This window comes from Rhopalosiphum padi, chromosome 4, assembly GCF_020882245.1.
Source record: "Rhopalosiphum padi isolate XX-2018 chromosome 4, ASM2088224v1, whole genome shotgun sequence".
Taxonomy (NCBI): Eukaryota; Metazoa; Arthropoda; class Insecta; order Hemiptera; family Aphididae; genus Rhopalosiphum; species Rhopalosiphum padi.
In genome coordinates, this window is record NC_083600.1 from 17,671,139 (window position 1) to 17,690,521 (window position 19,383).

General features: G+C 26.9%; 2 protein-coding genes across 4 annotated transcripts; one reads left to right on the forward strand and one right to left on the reverse strand.

Moving 5' to 3' along the window:
* Positions 1–755: 755 nt before the first annotated feature.
* Positions 756–3,173, reverse strand: LOC132928919 (peptide chain release factor 1-like, mitochondrial). Its single transcript, XM_060993868.1, has 7 exons — positions 2,686–3,173; positions 2,509–2,594; positions 2,242–2,425; positions 1,990–2,153; positions 1,382–1,499; positions 1,166–1,302; positions 756–1,070 (listed from the first exon to the last, which is right to left on the reverse strand). The coding sequence occupies exons 1-7, from the start codon at positions 2,987–2,989 to the stop codon at positions 861–863; spliced, it is 1,203 nt and encodes a 400-aa protein (XP_060849851.1). The 5' UTR covers positions 2,990–3,173; the 3' UTR covers positions 756–860.
* A 4,041-nt stretch (positions 3,174–7,214) lies between these two features.
* LOC132930710 (neuroglian-like) lies at positions 7,215–18,501 on the forward strand. Of its 3 annotated transcripts, XM_060996725.1 has the most exons (21): positions 7,215–7,482; positions 8,911–9,026; positions 11,420–11,549; positions 11,619–11,734; positions 13,043–13,236; positions 13,319–13,452; positions 13,520–13,681; positions 13,771–13,961; positions 14,080–14,355; positions 14,426–14,606; positions 14,676–14,767; positions 14,831–15,111; positions 15,191–15,437; positions 15,507–15,559; positions 15,626–15,860; positions 15,925–16,043; positions 16,154–16,340; positions 16,522–16,789; positions 16,861–17,031; positions 17,516–17,688; positions 18,109–18,501. In XM_060996725.1, the coding sequence occupies exons 2-21, from the start codon at positions 8,951–8,953 to the stop codon at positions 18,138–18,140; spliced, it is 3,318 nt and encodes a 1,105-aa protein (XP_060852708.1). In that variant the 5' UTR covers positions 7,215–7,482; positions 8,911–8,950; the 3' UTR covers positions 18,141–18,501. The 3 variants fall into 3 exon arrangements, with proteins under 3 accessions (XP_060852708.1, XP_060852707.1, XP_060852710.1); XM_060996724.1 differs by having other exon boundaries at positions 15,191–15,559; XM_060996727.1 differs by lacking the exons at positions 7,215–7,482; positions 8,911–9,026; positions 11,420–11,549; positions 11,619–11,734 and adding an exon at positions 12,276–12,357 and having other exon boundaries at positions 15,191–15,559; positions 18,109–18,500.
* The last annotated feature ends 882 nt before the right edge of the window (positions 18,502–19,383 follow it).

Genomic DNA, 19,383 nt, shown 5'->3' on the forward strand with positions numbered 1-19,383 from the left:
AATAATATGCAAACAACCAAACCTATATATGAACTAATTCATGGAACAATCATTGATAAAAGTAATTATAAATATGTACTACTATTATTGACTATAGTAACGATACAATTTAGCACCTATCAAGAAGAAAAGCCTTTAAGATAATAGAAAAAAAATCTTATATCCTGTCTAGCTAGAGAACACGCGGTGGTCTGATGAAAATCTGTTCTACAAATTCCCATGTCTCGATGGTAGAATGTTATGTGAGGATGATCAGAATTGGTATGTTCTCTCACTGGACAGGATATAAATCCAGCCTTGGTAAAAAGTAAATAAAATTAATTATTACTTACTACTTTAATTTATACAAACATAAGTGAGAAGAAAAATAATAATACAACAAATAATTATATAGTTATTCTTCACTGACCTTGGATTGTATTAGCAAGATAATGGAAATTGTACTTATCATTTTACTAAAATTAAAATATTATTTTTATGTTAAAAAACACATCGTTGTAAAACCAATACATTTCTGAATCTGCGTAAAATCTATAGTATAAATTTTAATGAAAAAATAAGTATTAATTAATTTAATATACAGTTGATAATTATATCTATAAATCTTAATAAATATAGAATCATTGACATGTATAGCATATACATCTCGATGTATAAAATAAATAATTTATTAATGTTGTAACATGGTATATAGAATGGTTATCTTCTGTACCATTACAATAATATAAAGAGAAAAAATATAATAATACTAAGTATTATATAATAGGTTATTATTGTTTTTATTATACCAAAAATATTATTTACCATTATACTTCAAATGTAACAAAATAATTTTCAGCTCTACGTAAATTAAAGAACATTTAACTTTTTTCAGAAATACTTTCAATAAATTCATTAAAGAGTATTTGATTTGCTCTTTCTTGTAATTCAATGACTACTTTATCCAAATATTCTCTGCCTTCTAAAAACCCAACTAGGTTATGAAAACTTTTAGAAAGACGATGATCGGTGATTCGATCCTGATTAAAATTATATGTTCTAATTTTTTCTGATCTTGCACTAGAACCAACCTGATAACAATAATATAATATTAAATGGTTATAATAATTAAGAATAATTATTATTATTGGTCGTTTAATCTATAATGTTCTTTTTAAGAATTTACTTGTTGTTTTCTAGCAGATCTAGTTAATGATTGTTGTTGTTCGAGTTGTTTTTTATAAATTATCGCTCTTAATTTTTGTAATGCTATTTTTCTATTTTTAATTTGTGATCTGTCTGTTTGACACTCAACTGTAACACCTGATAATGAGAAATATAATTATAAGACAAAATTGTCATGTAACAAGAACTCCAAAATTAATTTGGAAATTTGTTTTACCTGTTGGCTTGTGGTGCATTCTAATAGCACTGTCAGTTTTGTTGACATGTTGGCCCCCTGCACCAGATGCTCGCTTAGTTTCTATAATTAAATCTTTATCATTAATCACCACATCTAACTAAAATAAAAAAAATTAAAGACATCAAATTAGTTGAATAACAAAAAACTAATTTCTCAGTTATATATTTATATATAAACTAGTATTTGTTCATTGTTCGCATTAAAAATTTGAACTCTCATTATTTTGTTTGAATTGTTTTAATTATTCCGTTGTTTTTTTATTTTAAATTTGTTTTATTTAATGTATTTAAATTTTTTACCAAAAACTAAAATAATGATTTCATAATATTTAAGTATTTTGTTAACTACAATTTTTGATATAAAAAAAAACAGTTATTTTTTTTTTCAATTATAATAAAAATGATTAAAACAAAAATTATCAATTTTTTTTAATAGTGTAAATTTATGAACATATTAAAGCATATTTTATAATTATTTGTTCATATTGGTGCATATATATAATGACCCATTTTCTTTTCATATTTGCATCATATTTACCACATTTTTAATGCATATAATCCCTTGTCTAATTATAAATAATTAATTACTTCAGTTGGTTGAGGTAATATGGCTACTGTCACAGTACTAGTATGAATTCGTCCTGACTTTTCTGTTTTTGGAACTCGTTGAACTCGGTGTACACCACCTTCATGTTGCAGCAAACTGAAACAATCACTGCCTGAGAGCATCAGACATGCATGACGTATTCCTCCTATCAAACCAGACATATATACAACATTGGATATACCATTAGTAAAATAATATACAATATATGTTTCTGCGTTTATCTAAATATTTACCCATCTCAGTATGACAATAATCAGCTATTTCGCTTTTCCATCCTTTATAGTATGCAAATGAATTGTACATTTCAAAAAGTTCTTGTGTGAATATCATTGCTTCTTGACCTCCAACTCCAGCCGTTATTTCTAACATGATGTCTTCACAATCAAATTTCTCATTTGGAACTAATGAATTAAGAAGCTGATACATATTTCATGATTATAAATATTGTATATTTTCAATGATTTAAGTATTGAATTTTATAAGTACTATATAACACATACTTCCAATTCTAGTTTTCTCAATTGATCTTCATGAGACTTTATTTCTTTTTGTAATTGTTCACCAAATTCTTTATCTTTTTCTTTTTCTTGATTAACAAATACAATACTATAAGTCATAAATATTTAATATTTAAATAAATGATACATTTTGTATAAAAAAATATACATGATACTGACCTATATCAAATTCATTAAGTGATTGTAAATCAACTTTTAATAAACGTATAGCAGATATTAATGCAAACACGTTAGGTTTGGACATTGTGTCCGAGTAATCTTCTGATATAAGTTTGTTTAAATATGACCGTACTCCTGAATTCCTTAACAGCTCACTAGAAATTCTATTTGTTGTCGTAGTGAAAGAAGAATATGAATGGCATACTAAGAACTGATGACTTGAAAGTGTTGACTGAACACTTTTAATAGGCCACAAAGTTTTATTATACAACCGGAATATATATCTGCTATTGAAGAACTTCATACTTGACAAAGATAACAAAATACAAATAACATGCACAATTTAAAACTAACTATTAAATGTCAAAGTATGTATTAAATTTACGGAATAAAATATCATTGCTGAAATTTAACTCAATTTTTTATTATTTATAGTCAATGAAAAAAATCAACAGTGAACTGAGTGAACAGACTATATTCGTTATCAAAATATATTTCAAATTGAAATAATTTTATGATAACATGATACTGACTGCTACTGTAGATAATAATAATTATTATCCACAAGACTACAATACTGACTAAGTAGTACTTAGTAATATAGTATATAGTCAGCACGAATTAAAATATACTATAATAATAATATAATATACATTTTAATTCGTGCAGACTATATAGGTACTGTAGTGGCGGCAACAAGATTTTTTTCTGGGTAGGGCCAATGGGAGGCCAACAATTATAAGGAAGAGCCACAAAAGATTAAAAATGAGTTTATATTTATTATAATTTATAATTATAACCGTCTAAAGTGGTAGGAACAGGCATTTTTAAGTAGGGCCATGACCCTACCTTGCCCGTTCCTGGCGCGATCACTGATATACTGCCGTGATCATGATACCGGAGCACCAACACTCGACAGTCAGCACAGAATAGTGTAACCTAATTGTAGTACTGTTCTGTTGTGCAGGATACAACTGTAATTATTGTTTAATTCTATATTGTGCAATGTACCTAGATTAATCCACATTGATTCTGTAGTGATATCCAAAGTGGATATATCTATCTCATTGATATCGGTTTAATAGTTTAATGGATATTATCACAGAATATAACAACATTAATGTGCTATTGCCTATTATTATGCACGCCTTTATTGAAAACGTAGGTATAGCAAAATAAATGTTAGGTACCTAAGGCTATATTAATATAATATTATAGTATTATACTTTGGAAAGTCTAAACAACATTTTCTTCGGTGTTTCCGAATTGCGGACAAAGTGACAAAAACCATGTGAGTTGCGGACGAAATCTAAAAAGGTAACATACGAATTGCGGTCACAAATATAAGATACGAATTGCGGACAAATGTCCAATTATTATATTTGATATTAACGATTGTGGACGTTGGGAACTGTTCGATATTAACGATTTATATATATATATATATATATATTATTTATCACCATTAAGATTGTGCAGGTGCTTTTGAAACGACTGTCAAAAAATATGTTTAATCAGTTTATCGACACCTTACTCGCTTGCTTAATATCTGTCGTAGTGTCGTCTTTCTGTTCGTTTATTTTCTATTTTTCTGTATAAAAATGTATAGTGAAAAACTTAAAGAGTTACGTGTGATTGACGGAAAACTCACGTGGTTTTTATTAAAAATAATCTCTGTACGCAATTAGTATTATGACAACGAAACGCGTGTCCGCAATTGTTATGTTATAATATTGACCTGAAATAATTTGTCCGCAACTAGTATGTGTCCATTTTCTTAGATCGTATTTTAAAATAAACATAATTTTTCACTTATAAAATAAAAGTAAGTAATAACATAAAACAATTAGGACATTAGGTATTTTACAAGTCAAATTAAAAGCAAATTATTGTTGGGCAAAGAATTTTAGTGGCTACAAAAAAGTTACTATATACCTAGACACCTAGTTAGTAGGTACTAAGTTAGTTTAGCCCAAGTTATTTCACATTTCACATGCTATATAATGACTAATATTAATCACTGGCCTCTGTTTAAAATTAAAAAATTATGTATTAATATTCAATAGATAATTTATTTAAAATTAATTAGGTATAATGCATAAAGACATTAAGTACCTATTAACAATAACATCTATGATAAAAAAAAAAAAAATAATAGCAATATAATATATAAGTGTTGATGTGATATACAATATACGATGTTTTATACTTTTATTTGTAATATGCTGTAAAAACAAGAAAATGCAAAATAACGATCCAAAAAGCGCACACGACTCACGACTCACGAGTCAAAATATTTAACCTACATTGTTGTTGCACATCAATACTATACTGTTTATTAAAATTCGACAATTAGTTCGTACAGTTGCCAGTCGGTGAATACAAGTATATAACCACCACTCTCCAGTCAAGTTACTCAATGACAATATGACAGTGTTACTTGTGTTATATTAAATATTTAAATTAAAGTAAGAACGTCATCAGGGACGTACACAGAGGGGTGTTTTGGGTGTTCAAACACTTCCAGAAATATACTTGGGTTTTTGCATGGTGATTTACTTATTTAATTTTAATGTTAATTTTGTTTTATTAATGTTTGTATTTTAAGTATACCTTATTTTCGTAAAGTTGTTTGTATATTTAAAAAAGTTCTATACTTTTTAATAACTAATTTTCAAAAACACCCCCCCCCCAAACATTTTTCGGCATACATCCCTGAACGTCATTTAAAGGTGGAGGCGTGGGGTATGAATATTCATAAGAATAAATGGTTTTTTTTAAGTTACCTATTTGGACACCGGACGAGTCAAAACTTTTGCCCCCTCCCCCTCAATTGAAAACTGAAATCATACCACTAGATTAAAGGATAACCTAATAACCTATATCAACCAAACAACAAGTATGGGTAACCACCGTAAAAAATACGAAATGTTCACTTTTATTATGTAAGGAATTGAAATTATTATGAAATTGAAGATTGAATTTTATTCATCTTGATCTTGATAGCAATGAGCTTTGTCAAAGTTAAATGATCAACGGTTTGGTCGTAACACAGATTTGTACCGATTAAAGAAACGCTCGACTTAAACAAAGGTAATGTGTACAAATTTTATATTTGCAATGTCCAAAGGAGTGAGCTCAGCTAATATTACCCAATTCGTTCCGCAATGTATACTTCTAATTAATTTTAGGCAGTTTAAACCAGGTTTTGTATTTAAAATATTGTAAATATAAAGGAAAAAAATGGAATTATTGATAAATAATATGTAAAAACATGTATTTATGGCAAAATATGTAAAAATATGTAAAATAAAATATAGTTCATTTCATTGGAAATCGCTTGAAACGAATTTATTATTTACTTAACTTAATTTATCAAGTCACAGTAAAAATATGCATTAATCTGAGCCCTACTCATAACATTTAATTATTTAAAAATGTATGTTTCAAATTTTAGAATTGCATAATACTGAATGTAGTAATATGTAGGTAGTAAGAAAATAATTGTTGCCGGCAAACATTATATGGTAATGGAAAAATATGATGGGACCAGAAAAAAAGAAATTAGAGAATTTATGTTACTTATTTACGTATTTACGTATATATACTACGTTATTTACTGTTTAGCAGTTTATTTTTGAATTATTTTTTGCTAATCTTTAGAATGGCAACCTAGAAGGTTAAAATTAAACATTTTAAATTTTACAATCTATTTTTTAGAAATTATTTCTTTGAAAGTTCAGACTCGTGATGGCGTTAAAAATTAATTTTTTGGTACCAGGGCCTCACAAAATAAGGAAACCAGTATCCAGAATAATATTTTCCATATGGTTGCCTATCTAAAACGCCTTGTGATCAATTTTTGTATTATAATTATTTAATTAAATTAATTTTTCCATATTAATTTTATTTAGTAAATATACCATTAGTATAAACACTATAAACACTCAAGATTAAACAATCATATTTTATTACTAAACACTAGATGTCCATAATCATGCAAAAAAGTGTTACCGCTCCCCTTCCATTTGAATAAAAAATTCTAATTACGCCACTGAAATAGCACATAATAGCGTTCTGGTTTCTATAGTAATACCTATAAGTTATAAAGATTTTTGTGCACTTACGCGCTCAAAAAAAAAAAAAAATAAATCACGTACTTAACAGTTAACATGACGTATACAAAATGCAATCATTTATTTAAAAGCAGTAATTTAATACAGTGGGTCATTTCAGATATTAGATTGTAGAAAATGACCCCTCCTTAAATGACATCACTGATTACCTACTTATAAGTTATTATTTAATGTGTAGACAGTAGGAGTGTATCACATTTTTAGTTTAATTCAAAATTTAAGTACAGAAAAAATAATGCTTTAATGCATAATATAATATTATGTAGACTGCAGTACGTAAAACTCTGTTACGCTGCAGTAAAGAATTCACATATTTATAAAACAATACTGATTATGAAAATAACGAAAACATTTACTTCCTATATTATATTATCAATTATATTATAATATGACAGTCTAAAGAAATTCTAAAAAATTTTTTTTTTTATAATATCTTATTTATTGTCGTTCGGTTGATATGTGTGCACACGATTTTCTTTCGCTCTTCGCTCCGTTATCTCGTGTAATAATAAAATCGCACTCTTGTACGTTATATCGTTTAATTGACGTTCACCAATTTATGATCGATTAATAACAATTTTCGATGTCATAACAATTAGGGGTTCGGGCCTTTGTGAAACGTCAGAGAAACCAAAACACATATAATATATCATATTGTTCGGTAAGAAAAAAAAATGTTATTACTTTTATTTTGTACTTTACATTATTGGATAAGTGGTGTACTTTCGGAGTGGAAGGGTCCACGGAGTCTGGACCTTCTTCATCTCAAATATATAATATCCAATAGGATTGTGTTAAATTTTATATTTTTACGCGATTGTCAAAATATATGTATATTTTTAAATTATACTATTATTATGCTTTATCGCATTGTTGCCACAGTCAATAAATTTATAATGTTTAAAAGCTGCTAGTTGCGTGCATTATATATACCAATTTTATTTATTATACCAATAATAAGATACCTGGTCAAGAAGCGAAAAAGGTGTAGTGATGAATGACTGCGGTAAGATTCCTATACCTGTCTTGGCGGCGCTCCGTAGTAATAGCAAATACCACAGTTATCACTTATCTATAAGTAGATAACCACTAGATGACTATGGTAATTAGTAATTTATTACAGATTTATATAAACTGCATTTGCGTCGGCGTGCGTGGGTCTAATAAAAATAATGAATGTAATGAATATCGTAATCCTTTTTCGGATCTCTCTTAAACCGTGGTTTATTCGCAGTCGACAAGACCACTGTTATTACGGACTAAGATCAAATATCATCTTTGTCCGTGACCGTTGTTATCGGAAGAAAAAAATTGTTATCTGAAATATAATAATATTACATTTATGGTATAAATGTTTAATAACTATTATTATTATAATAATAATATATATATATATATATAATTATTTATAGTTATAACATAATTTATTATTTTATATTATAATTCTGTTTAATCAAAAATGGTCAGTCCAAAAATTTAATTGAACAAAAAAGGATTGTCTTTGCTTGAATGAATATCTTCTTACAATTTTGTCAATTTTTGTATACCCACAACACTTTTGTGCTGTGTACGCCGTAGGTACAGTGCTTACACGACTGTCACGTTGCTCAGTTTTCTGCCGAATTAACAAAAATCCGCAGTTCATGCAAGAGTTTAAGAGTTCACAAGAGTTCACATAGGTTAAGTTAGGTTGGGACTATAACCTTAGCATATTTTCCTTATTAATCTGTTTAATTTCCCATAAACAGCTAACCTATAATTATATATGCTAAATGCTTACAATTTTAAGTGACTTATAATAAATATAAATTTACATTAATTAATATTTAAAAAAAAAACAAATTTAAATTGAACTGCATGTAATACATGTTCTATTTTTAAGTAACTACTATTTTATCGTTTTTATTTTTTAGTTTCAAATTTTTTACAATTTCTGTTATTATTTTACCAGTTAATGTTCAAAATGTAAAGTGTAAGTCTTTTGTAGGTATTCATTTTTAAATCATTGTATAACATTATTATATGATAAGTGATTAAGTATATTTAATTAATAATATATAAATCAAAACAATTTTTTTATAATTTTTAGCTTATTCAATATAATATTTTTGAAATTTAAATATATCAAAATGTTCAGAAATTCTCAATATTTGCTGTATTCGACTACATTACTGATCTCGTTTCTCGTAACTACTACATCTATAAGTAAGTACATTTTATCTTTACATTATTAGTATAATATTTAAAATCGGCACCATATTTGTGGTTTCCCATCGCGATCGCGGGGGGGGGGGGGTGTTTAATGACCTACAAATGAATAGTATGATATTTATAAACATTTTTTTAAACCCAAAAATAATTTTTCTCTACATAATATTACATTATTACACCAAGCTTTATCCAACATAAAGTTGTCAATTCTTCTAATTATATCACTTCCAGTGAAATATACCAAGGCTTTGCACAGGAATCATTTATTCTGGTTTTAGCCTTTTAGGTGTTAAAAGAAAATTTGGGTTATTGAATTCGGCATTATTCAGGTGTTTCAGATTAACAAACTTTTCTGGTTACGGTTAAATATAAATTTATTTGTGTTAATTAGGGTTAGTTCTGGTGTTAAAAGGACCTATGTTTTATATAAATTAACATGAAATTTTCTATGCGATTTTAAAGCAAATATAATAAAAAAAATATATACTTACCATTAATTAATCATTTTTCACTTTAATACGAGTTAAGGTTTTGCAATTTATTCGGGTTAATTCAGATTTCCGGTTTTGGGTGCAAAGTTAAAATAATATTACTATTCTGGCTTATTCATAAACTCCATCGAATAGTTAATAAAATAACAAACATTGTTTTACTTATAAGTATTATAGTGCTTATCTATATACCAAAATAGTGTATACCTGTATATCTTGTTAGTTGTTGGTGCTGTGAAACTAAGTCCGTACGAAAACTGAATCGTAGGTACATTATCAAAGATCAAATATAATATAATATGGCAATATGCTGATATTATGATCTATATTAATTATGCATTTTTTAAAATACAATCTTTTAATTATTATCATTATTAAAAATATAATAAATTAGGACCTAGAAATTTTTACACGTATAGAAAAAATACGCCTAATCACCGAAACCCTATTTAGGCCAATATTACGCAAATTTAAATTAAGTTACTATAAATATGGACCGAAAGTAATTTAAAAAATTAATTTTTTGGCCTTTCAAAATTCCTAGTGGTAATCACTAATCCATACCTATTACTAAGATCTTTACAATTTCAAGTTTTTGAAATTCAATAGGAAGTTGTCATAATAATATAATATTGTATATTTGTATGACGTATGTTCAAACAAATAATGCATTCTATAATTTTGATTAATTTTTTTTTTAATAATTTGTAATAATAAATCATATGTTAAGGTATTGTAATATTTTTATGTTTATTTTTACTTTTCAGAAATTTTTTTGACATTTCTTAATTATTTTATAATTAATATTTATTTACTTAATAATTTACTAAAATGTATAATTGCCAGTTTTAACTGAATTTTATAAACATTTTTAATGAGTTTTTATTTTTTTAAATTTAATACATATCATTATTCGTTATTATTTCACTATGCGGATTGTTGATGAACAGATTACGGAACAAGTTTCGTACTAGATACTAGATTTCCATATCTATTAAGTAAAAAGTTATCTATAATACATATAGGTAATTATTCAATTTGCGAACCCGTGAAGGGTGAAAAATTAAGTTTTGCATCGTGAAATGAATAGCATTTTCAGTGGCGAAGCTTAAGTTTTTAGTTGGGAAGACATTAAATAAAATGACACTAATACGCTTGGATTCCTGCCTTTTTATTTTACCTATTCGATAATACATTTTTTTTTTCGTATGAGTAATTAGTAATTCCATCGTTCAAAATGACATAAATTATATCATCAGCCATGAGGACAAACTACAATATAAAAACAACAATATTAAGAAACACGTAGGTACCTATCGGCTATCGCAGTAATAGCGATTTTCAGGGGACGATGGCGTGACAACGCGATGGTGATGTCGATAATTGAGGAAATCCGAATAGCGAGACATGTCTCATAGCGAAGATAGTAAACCCCACTTACATTAAAATCCCCCCTGTACCCGCGTGCCCATAATTGGGGGACATTGCGATGCAATGTCTCTTTGATATAATATAATATTTGGAGTGACCCGCATGGCCGTATCGCGCGCATCTAATCTATTATAATAATTCTTAAAGACTATAACTGTGCAACGAAAAACCAATTTTAACAAATATTAAAACATATATCATTTTTATAATATAAATGGCGTTAAAATTTGTAAATAAGTATTTTATAAAACAAAATTATTTTTCCTGTGTTCTAATTTCTTAGTGAGTACCTAGACGTTGTCTCATTGTCTCCTATGACGCTTTGTCACTGAGCATTTTTATAGGTACATTTTACGTTAAATTTATATGACATATTATTGTATACTATATGATATTATGATGTATAGGCATATAAATATAAATATCATATATAGTATATACTATTATTAAATAATATAATTCTAGTTCAATCGCCACCAAATATCGTTAAAGAACCATCTGTTGATGAATTACTATTTCAAGTAGCTACTGATCAATATGAAAATGATAAACCATTTATTATCGATTGCGAAGCAGAAGGAGAGCCTGCTCCAAAGTATTATAAATTATTAAGTTAAGTCTTGTAAAATAAGTTTTTGAAAAATAACCGATTTTTTTGTTAAAGATATCGTTGGATGAAAAATGGCAAGAACTTTGATTGGCAAGCATATGATGACAGAATAGCTCAACAGCCTGGTAGTGGTTCACTCATTGTTACCAGACCTAGAGATGAAGATCTTGGTAAGTCTTAGCTTATTTTTAAAATAATAAAAAGTTTAATATTTAAGTGGTATTTATTAAGTAATGTATGAAGTAGTTTTATTAATTAAAAATTTTTGGAATATAAATTTATATAATATTCTAAACTTCAATCTTCTTCCCAGACTAAGGAATTTCCCTAACATCAATTTTATACTAGTAGGTTAAAAATGTTGTTTTTTTTTAATTTAATAATATAGTAAAAACTAATGTGATAATTTTTTAGATTAAAAATATAGTAGTCTAATATAATCTGTCTGTTATGTCTATTATGGTCTGTCTGTTTAATGTTTCATTGCTATCTTTTTTGTGATTATGATTTATAACGTGTTCAATAATTATTAATTACATTATTTGTATTTAATTGAATACATGCTTTACAAGCCTTTTTAGTACAGCAATATTGATTATTTAATTAACATTATTTTTTAAACATTTATATGGAAACGAAATTTATATCTATCTATTACATATAAACTACGATTTTTCTCATTACAGAGTTTTCATTTCATTAGCCATTAAAAAAAAAGTAAAACACAAACAAAATTAGAATTGAAATCCGTTGGTGGTGAAGGGTTCTCAGCGGTAGAAAAGTGACGGCTAAGGTATATAACTGTATACTGGTATACTGTATTTGGTATTTTGGTATCTACTACTATCTACATTGTACTATTATTATTAAACAGTCAACAATTCATCAACTAAGATAGAAAATCATTTTGATATAATTTATATTGATATATTGTATATTATGACTGCTAAAGTTTTGAATAATATTAGGATGTGAAAAATATGAAAAATATTAAAAATTAATAGGGCTGCAACTCGAAAATTACGCAAAAAAACTAGGGCCACAATTTGGATAAAATGTTTTTTCTTAGATATCTTAGATAGTTAGATATCTTTGAGACGCAACTAATATGCAGCCGTATGGTTGCACGCACAATTCTGCGTAATGTAGATATTTCAGACGACGTTTGATCGGCAGTCGGCAGGCTGTTAAAAATTAAAATAGATCATCAATTGATTATAATCCAATGTTCTAAACAATTTTTAAAAAATTCTAAACGAAAATTCAATGAAAACGTCTCTAAATATTATTACTATTATTATATTTATGGGTATTATCATTGGTTATAAATATTATAGACTATAGTAGTATAGTTATAGTTATAGATTATAAATTATATAATTTATTATATTTAAGACTATAGATATATGTAGTTATATATTAAAATTTCTTAAGAGGATTTTGCACATCCATTTAGTAAAAACTATTTTTTTTTTCAGGACAATATCAGTGTTTTGCTGAAAATACATGGGGTATAGCTACTACTAAATCTGTGATGGTTGTGAAGGCTGAACTAAATTCGTTTAACAATGAACCGAACATCTATATTAATGCTCAAGAAGGTGAGCCATTTAAACTGACTTGTCATCCTCCGACTGGATGGCCTAAACCAATTGTAAATTGGTTAAAAAAGGTAGATGCTAACAGTAGTGTTATTTATTATAAAAGGGCATATTAAAACATATAGTTAATGACTATATTTCATATAAATTCAGGTAAAAGATGACAGTATAAAAATTGCTGATAACCATAGAATGACGACAGACCCAGAGGGTAATCTTTGGTTTTCAAATGTAACGCAAAATGACGCTAGCTTTACGTATTATTGTTCTGCCAAGTCGTTGATAATGTATAAACATTTGTAATTTTAATAAAAAAAAATATATTATAATAGTCTAACTTAATTGTATTATTAGGAATGAATATAAATTAAGTAATCCTGTAAATGTGAATGTTATTCAAAATGCTGAAATATTTTTACAAAATAAATATCCACCTATTCGACAATATGTATCCAGGAGGAATGAAGTAGCATTGTTGAATAAAAAAGTTGAATTGTTTTGTATTTATGGCGGAACGTATGTAATACGACTAATATCCCATACTCTTATTAATTAATACCTAGGTATATAAATTATAAATGTAATGTCTTATTTTTTACTTACAGCCCATTGCCTCAAACTATTTGGTTTAAAGATGGAATAGTTATACGATTCAATGAACGGATTATTTTAGAAAATTATGGCAAAAGTTTGACTATTTGGAAAGTAAATTTTGAAGATGGAGGAAATTATACGTGTGAAGTTAGCAATGGTGTGGGGTTACCCAAGTCGTATAATATTTTACTTGATGTCATGGGTAGATACTGCAATAATAATAATATGATATAGCAGTTATAATAATATGCTATTATAAGAACAATTATTGTTAATTGTTATAAATAAGTACAAATGTACTAAATAGTTTTAATTAACAGCTGTACCGATTCTCACTGTTATTCCACAAATTGTGGAAGGAGGCGAAGGAGAAACTGCAGTTATTAAATGTGAAGCAAGTGGAAGTCCACAACCATCAATCAAATGGATTCATAATGGTCGTCCACTGAGTGAAGCATCACCAAATCCAAGACGTTTTGTCACTTCTAATTCTATTACAATTACACCATTGACTAAGTATGATACTGGAAATTATGGTTGTAATGCTACTAACAGTATTGGATATGTTTACAAGGATGTTTATATTAATGTATTAGGTGTGTTCTAATGAATTATTATTATATATATGTACCTATTATGATATTAACAATTATTATATAATAATAGCTTTGGCTCCTGAAATCACTGAACTTCCACTTAATGTAAAAACTTTTGATGGTAGTACTACTACGATAATTAAATGTAAGCCATATGGAGTACCTAAACCACATGTAAAGTGGATAAAAAACGATATAGAATTAACTGGTGGACGATATTCAACATTAGATAATGGTGATTTACAATTAAGGTCAGTTAAAAAATATATAGGATTTAAATTTGAGAATATAAAACCTAATCTTTATTTTTTTATTTTCAGTAAAGTTAGTTTTATTGATGCTGGGATTTATACTTGCATTGCTACTAATAATTATGGAACTGCAAGTGCATCTGGAATACTTACTGTTAAAGGTGTACAATTTATAGTGTACATTTTAGTACTATAAAATTAAAATAACCACAATTTGTTTGTAGAACGTACAGAAATTATCACTGAACCTGAAGACAATGTGGTTATTGCTGGATCAGTGGCAACATTTCATTGTGTAGCAACTGCAGATCATTCTTTCAATCTTAACATTGACTGGTTAATTAACGGTGAACTTATAGATTATGACACCCAAACTCGTTTCGTCAAAACTAATGACTATTCTTTGATTATAACTAAAACTATTGAATTGGACTCTGGAATTTATACATGCTTAGCTAAAACTGAGTTGGACCAAGTTACAGCTAATGCCACCCTTATTGTTCAAGTAAAAAATCATTATTTACAGATAAGCTCATTATGATGTGTATTCATACATATACTTTATGTCATACATAATTTATTAGGACAAACCTAATCCGCCAACATTATTGGAAATTATTTGTAATAAAATAAATGCAGTTGTAAAATGGCGACCTAACGGAGATAATCGTGCACCTATATTACGTTATACTGTTGAGTACAATACCAGTTTTGAACCTGGCACTTGGTTAGTTGCATCAGATGATGTATCTGCAGCTGATCTCATGTTTATTGTACCAATGACGCCATGGGCAAATTTTACATTTCGAGTGATTGCAGTGAACAAAATTGGTAAGTCAAATCCATCTTTACATTCAAGTGTTTGTATCACTCAGCCAGATGTACCTTTTAAAAATCCAGAAAATATTGAAGTATATGGTACTGAAACGTCTAACCTTGTTGTTCATTGGACAGTAAGTAATTATTTAATTTAAAAAAATAATGATGAAATTTAATACAACTAATTTAATAATGTTAAGCCAATGCCAAAAATTGCTCATAACGCTCCTGACTTAAGATATAAAGTTTATTGGAAACAAGATATGCCTGGCAAAGTCTGGAATATAAATGAAACATCAAATTATACTATAAATGAATTAGTTATCCCAAATCAACCAACATACAGACGTTATAAAGTAAAAATAGTTGCATTTAATAAAAAAGGTGAATCTAATGGATTTCAAAAAGAAGTCATTGGATATTCAGGCGAAGATAGTAAATTTACTTATATTTGTTTACTGATGCTATTTTTATAGTAACTAACCAAGTTATTTTACAGTTCCAGATGATATACCTAAAAATCTAACTGTTTTAAATGTTACTGGAAGTAAAAGTGCTATATTAAGTTGGGAACCTGTGTCACCTGAATCTGTAAAAGGATATTTTAAAGGCTACAAAGTAAATTTGTATTATATTCTTTTTACATTAAAATATTTGTATTTATGTGTATTATGTTAATATATATTTGAATATTGAATCATCAAAATAATGTGATATTTATAATATAGATCCAATTTTGGGCTGATAGAGATGGAGAAGATAATAAGATTGAAGAGAAAGTTAGTTTTGATAAAACAACAATGGAAATTAAAAATTTTTTTCCAAATGCTAAAAATTATGTATGTATTTTTGCATACAATAGTCGTTTTAATGGACAACATAGTTCGTCAATATTTTTTAATACACCTGAAGGAGGTACTTAATTCATTTTGTAATATTTGTATATTTTATTTTAGTCATTATTGTAATGTTATGTAATGTTAATTTTATTGACTTATATGTAATAATTTGTTTACCTATATATATCAAGGTGGATTTATACATTATTTTGTTATATATAAAAATTACTAACTAGGGTAATATTGTATGTTTTAAGTCCCTGAGCCTGTTAATGGAGTAGAGGCTAAACAATGGGGTTCTTCTGCGATTCTTTTAAGTTGGCAACCACCAGACGAAGCTAATGGGGTATTGACCGGCTACGAGATTTCATATGAATCAATGACTCAACAAGGGGTTGGCGAAAGGGTACAACGTCCATCTATTACCAATCCTAAACAGACTATTGCCAAATTGACTTCATTAAAACCATCAACTAATTATCGAATTTACATCAAAGCAACTACAAAAGCTGGTGTTAGTGAACCGTACGTAAATAATTTATGTAGGTATTTTATATTATATTTGAAATACTTAAATCATTTTTTTCTCTCAATAGATTTTTTATTGAACAACAAACCAAATCTCCTTTACCAGTAGACTCTAAACTAGATAAGCCAGTGTTCAGTTATGTACATAAAGCATACAATAAAGTTTTTGATACAGTTTGTATTTTGTGGACACCAAACCTTGAAGGAAACCCGGGATCTCACTTCTTTGTGAAATACAAGTAAAAATATAAATATTAAATTTATAATTTATATTATATAAATTTCAGGCAGTTATATCAATAGTAAATGTGAAATAAAGGATTTAATTAGTATACTAAAAATATTGACACTTCTTGGAACATTCTTTTTGTAATTGACGTTTATACATTATACATGAACATTTTTATAAAAAATATTCTGCATCAGATTATTTAATTAAGTGTATTTTGGTGTTTGATAATGATATCGTCTTTCATAGATAAACAAGAGTAAAAAGAGTAAAACTAAGAGAGTAAAAATGGATAGTTTAAATTATTAAAGTTACGTGTACTATACATATTTTTCCTAATTCTTAAGTTTTCCAAAAGAATGTTAATATAATAGATATTTTTAGAAATAGTAGGTGTTCATTGTACCTATATATCTATACTATATAATATGAAACCAATTTGAACAAAGGTAAAAAAGTATTTAAATAATGTTAATTAATAAATTGTTTCATAGACTTAAATCTGACTATTTGTATGAAGAAACTAAACATGAATTCTACAAGAATTTTATTAATGTAAAAGGTTTGAAACCAGGAAAATTGTATGAATTAATTGTAGTTGTTGTTGATGGAGATATCACACAAGAATCTGATATTGTTGAAATTGAAGCTTCAAGCAATACAGCAGGTAAATTGTTATAAATTCATCGTAATAAGGCTTTTGAAGTATCTTACATATTATGTTTCTTTATACACCATGTGTTTTGCACACACACACACACACACACACACACACACAAACATACACATATATATATATATATATATTATAGTATTATTACTATTTTTTATAGTATATTCTTCCACTTATGTAAAAAATCATACTGAAATACTAAATCATACTTAGCTAAAATCTTCATTACATTTAGAGCACTTTCAGCAAGTCATATCCAATATTGCTTCTAAATTTTAAAATAACAAATATTAATATTACTATATACTATATACATTTTTAGTACTTTTTTTTTAAATTTGGTAAGGATTTTAGTAATATGTTGAAAAATAGCCAACTTTATTATTCATCTAATAGTTTCATTATTTTATCTAGGTATCATAGAAGCAGAAGAAACAACTGCATAGTTCTAAATCCATTCAAACAAGAAGAAATTAATTAAAAAACACATAAACATATCAATTATTGGGAAATCTAAATGATTTAATCACCATATTTTTACCTATAAGCTATCATTGATTAAGTATTTATTTTATTAATTATTCTACTTACCTAACTTACTTATTTACCTTTGTAATTAAATTAAATATATTCAAACATATCCAGGTGTAATTATTAAACATTCCAGCTTGAAAATTAACATTTTTTATTTTTTGTAGAGGTCTGAGGTTTTAATGCACTTTATTTGACATACTATTTGACACTTTATTTATTGTACCTTCCTATAAAATTCAATATCAAAATTGTAACTGAATATTTTTTTTTATTCAAAATATTTATATTGAAATAGAGCTTTTAGAAAACAATTGCAAATATTGAATGATGTATAAAAATAAATAAATACTACTTGACTGAAAAGCTTCTCTTTGCTTCTATTCTTATTGTAAAATATCCATAATTTGTAATATTTACAATAATAGACGATATATATAATATATATATATATATGTTCTATGGTCTATTAAAAATAAATTTAATTTGCGTTCATAGATAATCAATATTTACAGAGGAGTAGTCAAGATGGTTTGAAAAGTTTAAAAATTGAATACAAGGTTTTTCATAATTAATCCATATTGTAATATATAACACAATTTTTTTTAAACATTTTAAGTTCAAACTTGGACAAAATTAAATAGGTTTTTAGACCAGCGGTTTCCAACCTTTTTAAATGTGCGTACCACAAATTTTGTAAAAAAATCTTTGAGACCAATCAATGACTAAAGGCACACTTATACATTATAGGTATATTTATAACAATATTATTTTAAATATATACGTTAATAATGCGGCCCATGGATTGGGAACCGTTTATTTAGACGAAGAATAATGCATTTTGTTAATTTGTTGTAATTTCAAAGTATTCGTGGGTACTTGTAACTTTTAACTTCAGTATAATGGATATTAATCTATTATTAATTATTATTTATTATACCTATTAAATATTTATTTCATGCAGTGATATTTTAAAATGTAATGTTCTTACAAAAATTATTTCTACCAATTGTTACTGTCTATTACTAAATATTAAATAAATTTTATTACTTTAATATATATTTCAAAAAATAGGCTGACCAGACGTCTTCACTCAGAATTGTTTTTCTTATATCAATATGGAATGATTTATGTCATTGAATTCAAATTTAAGACAGA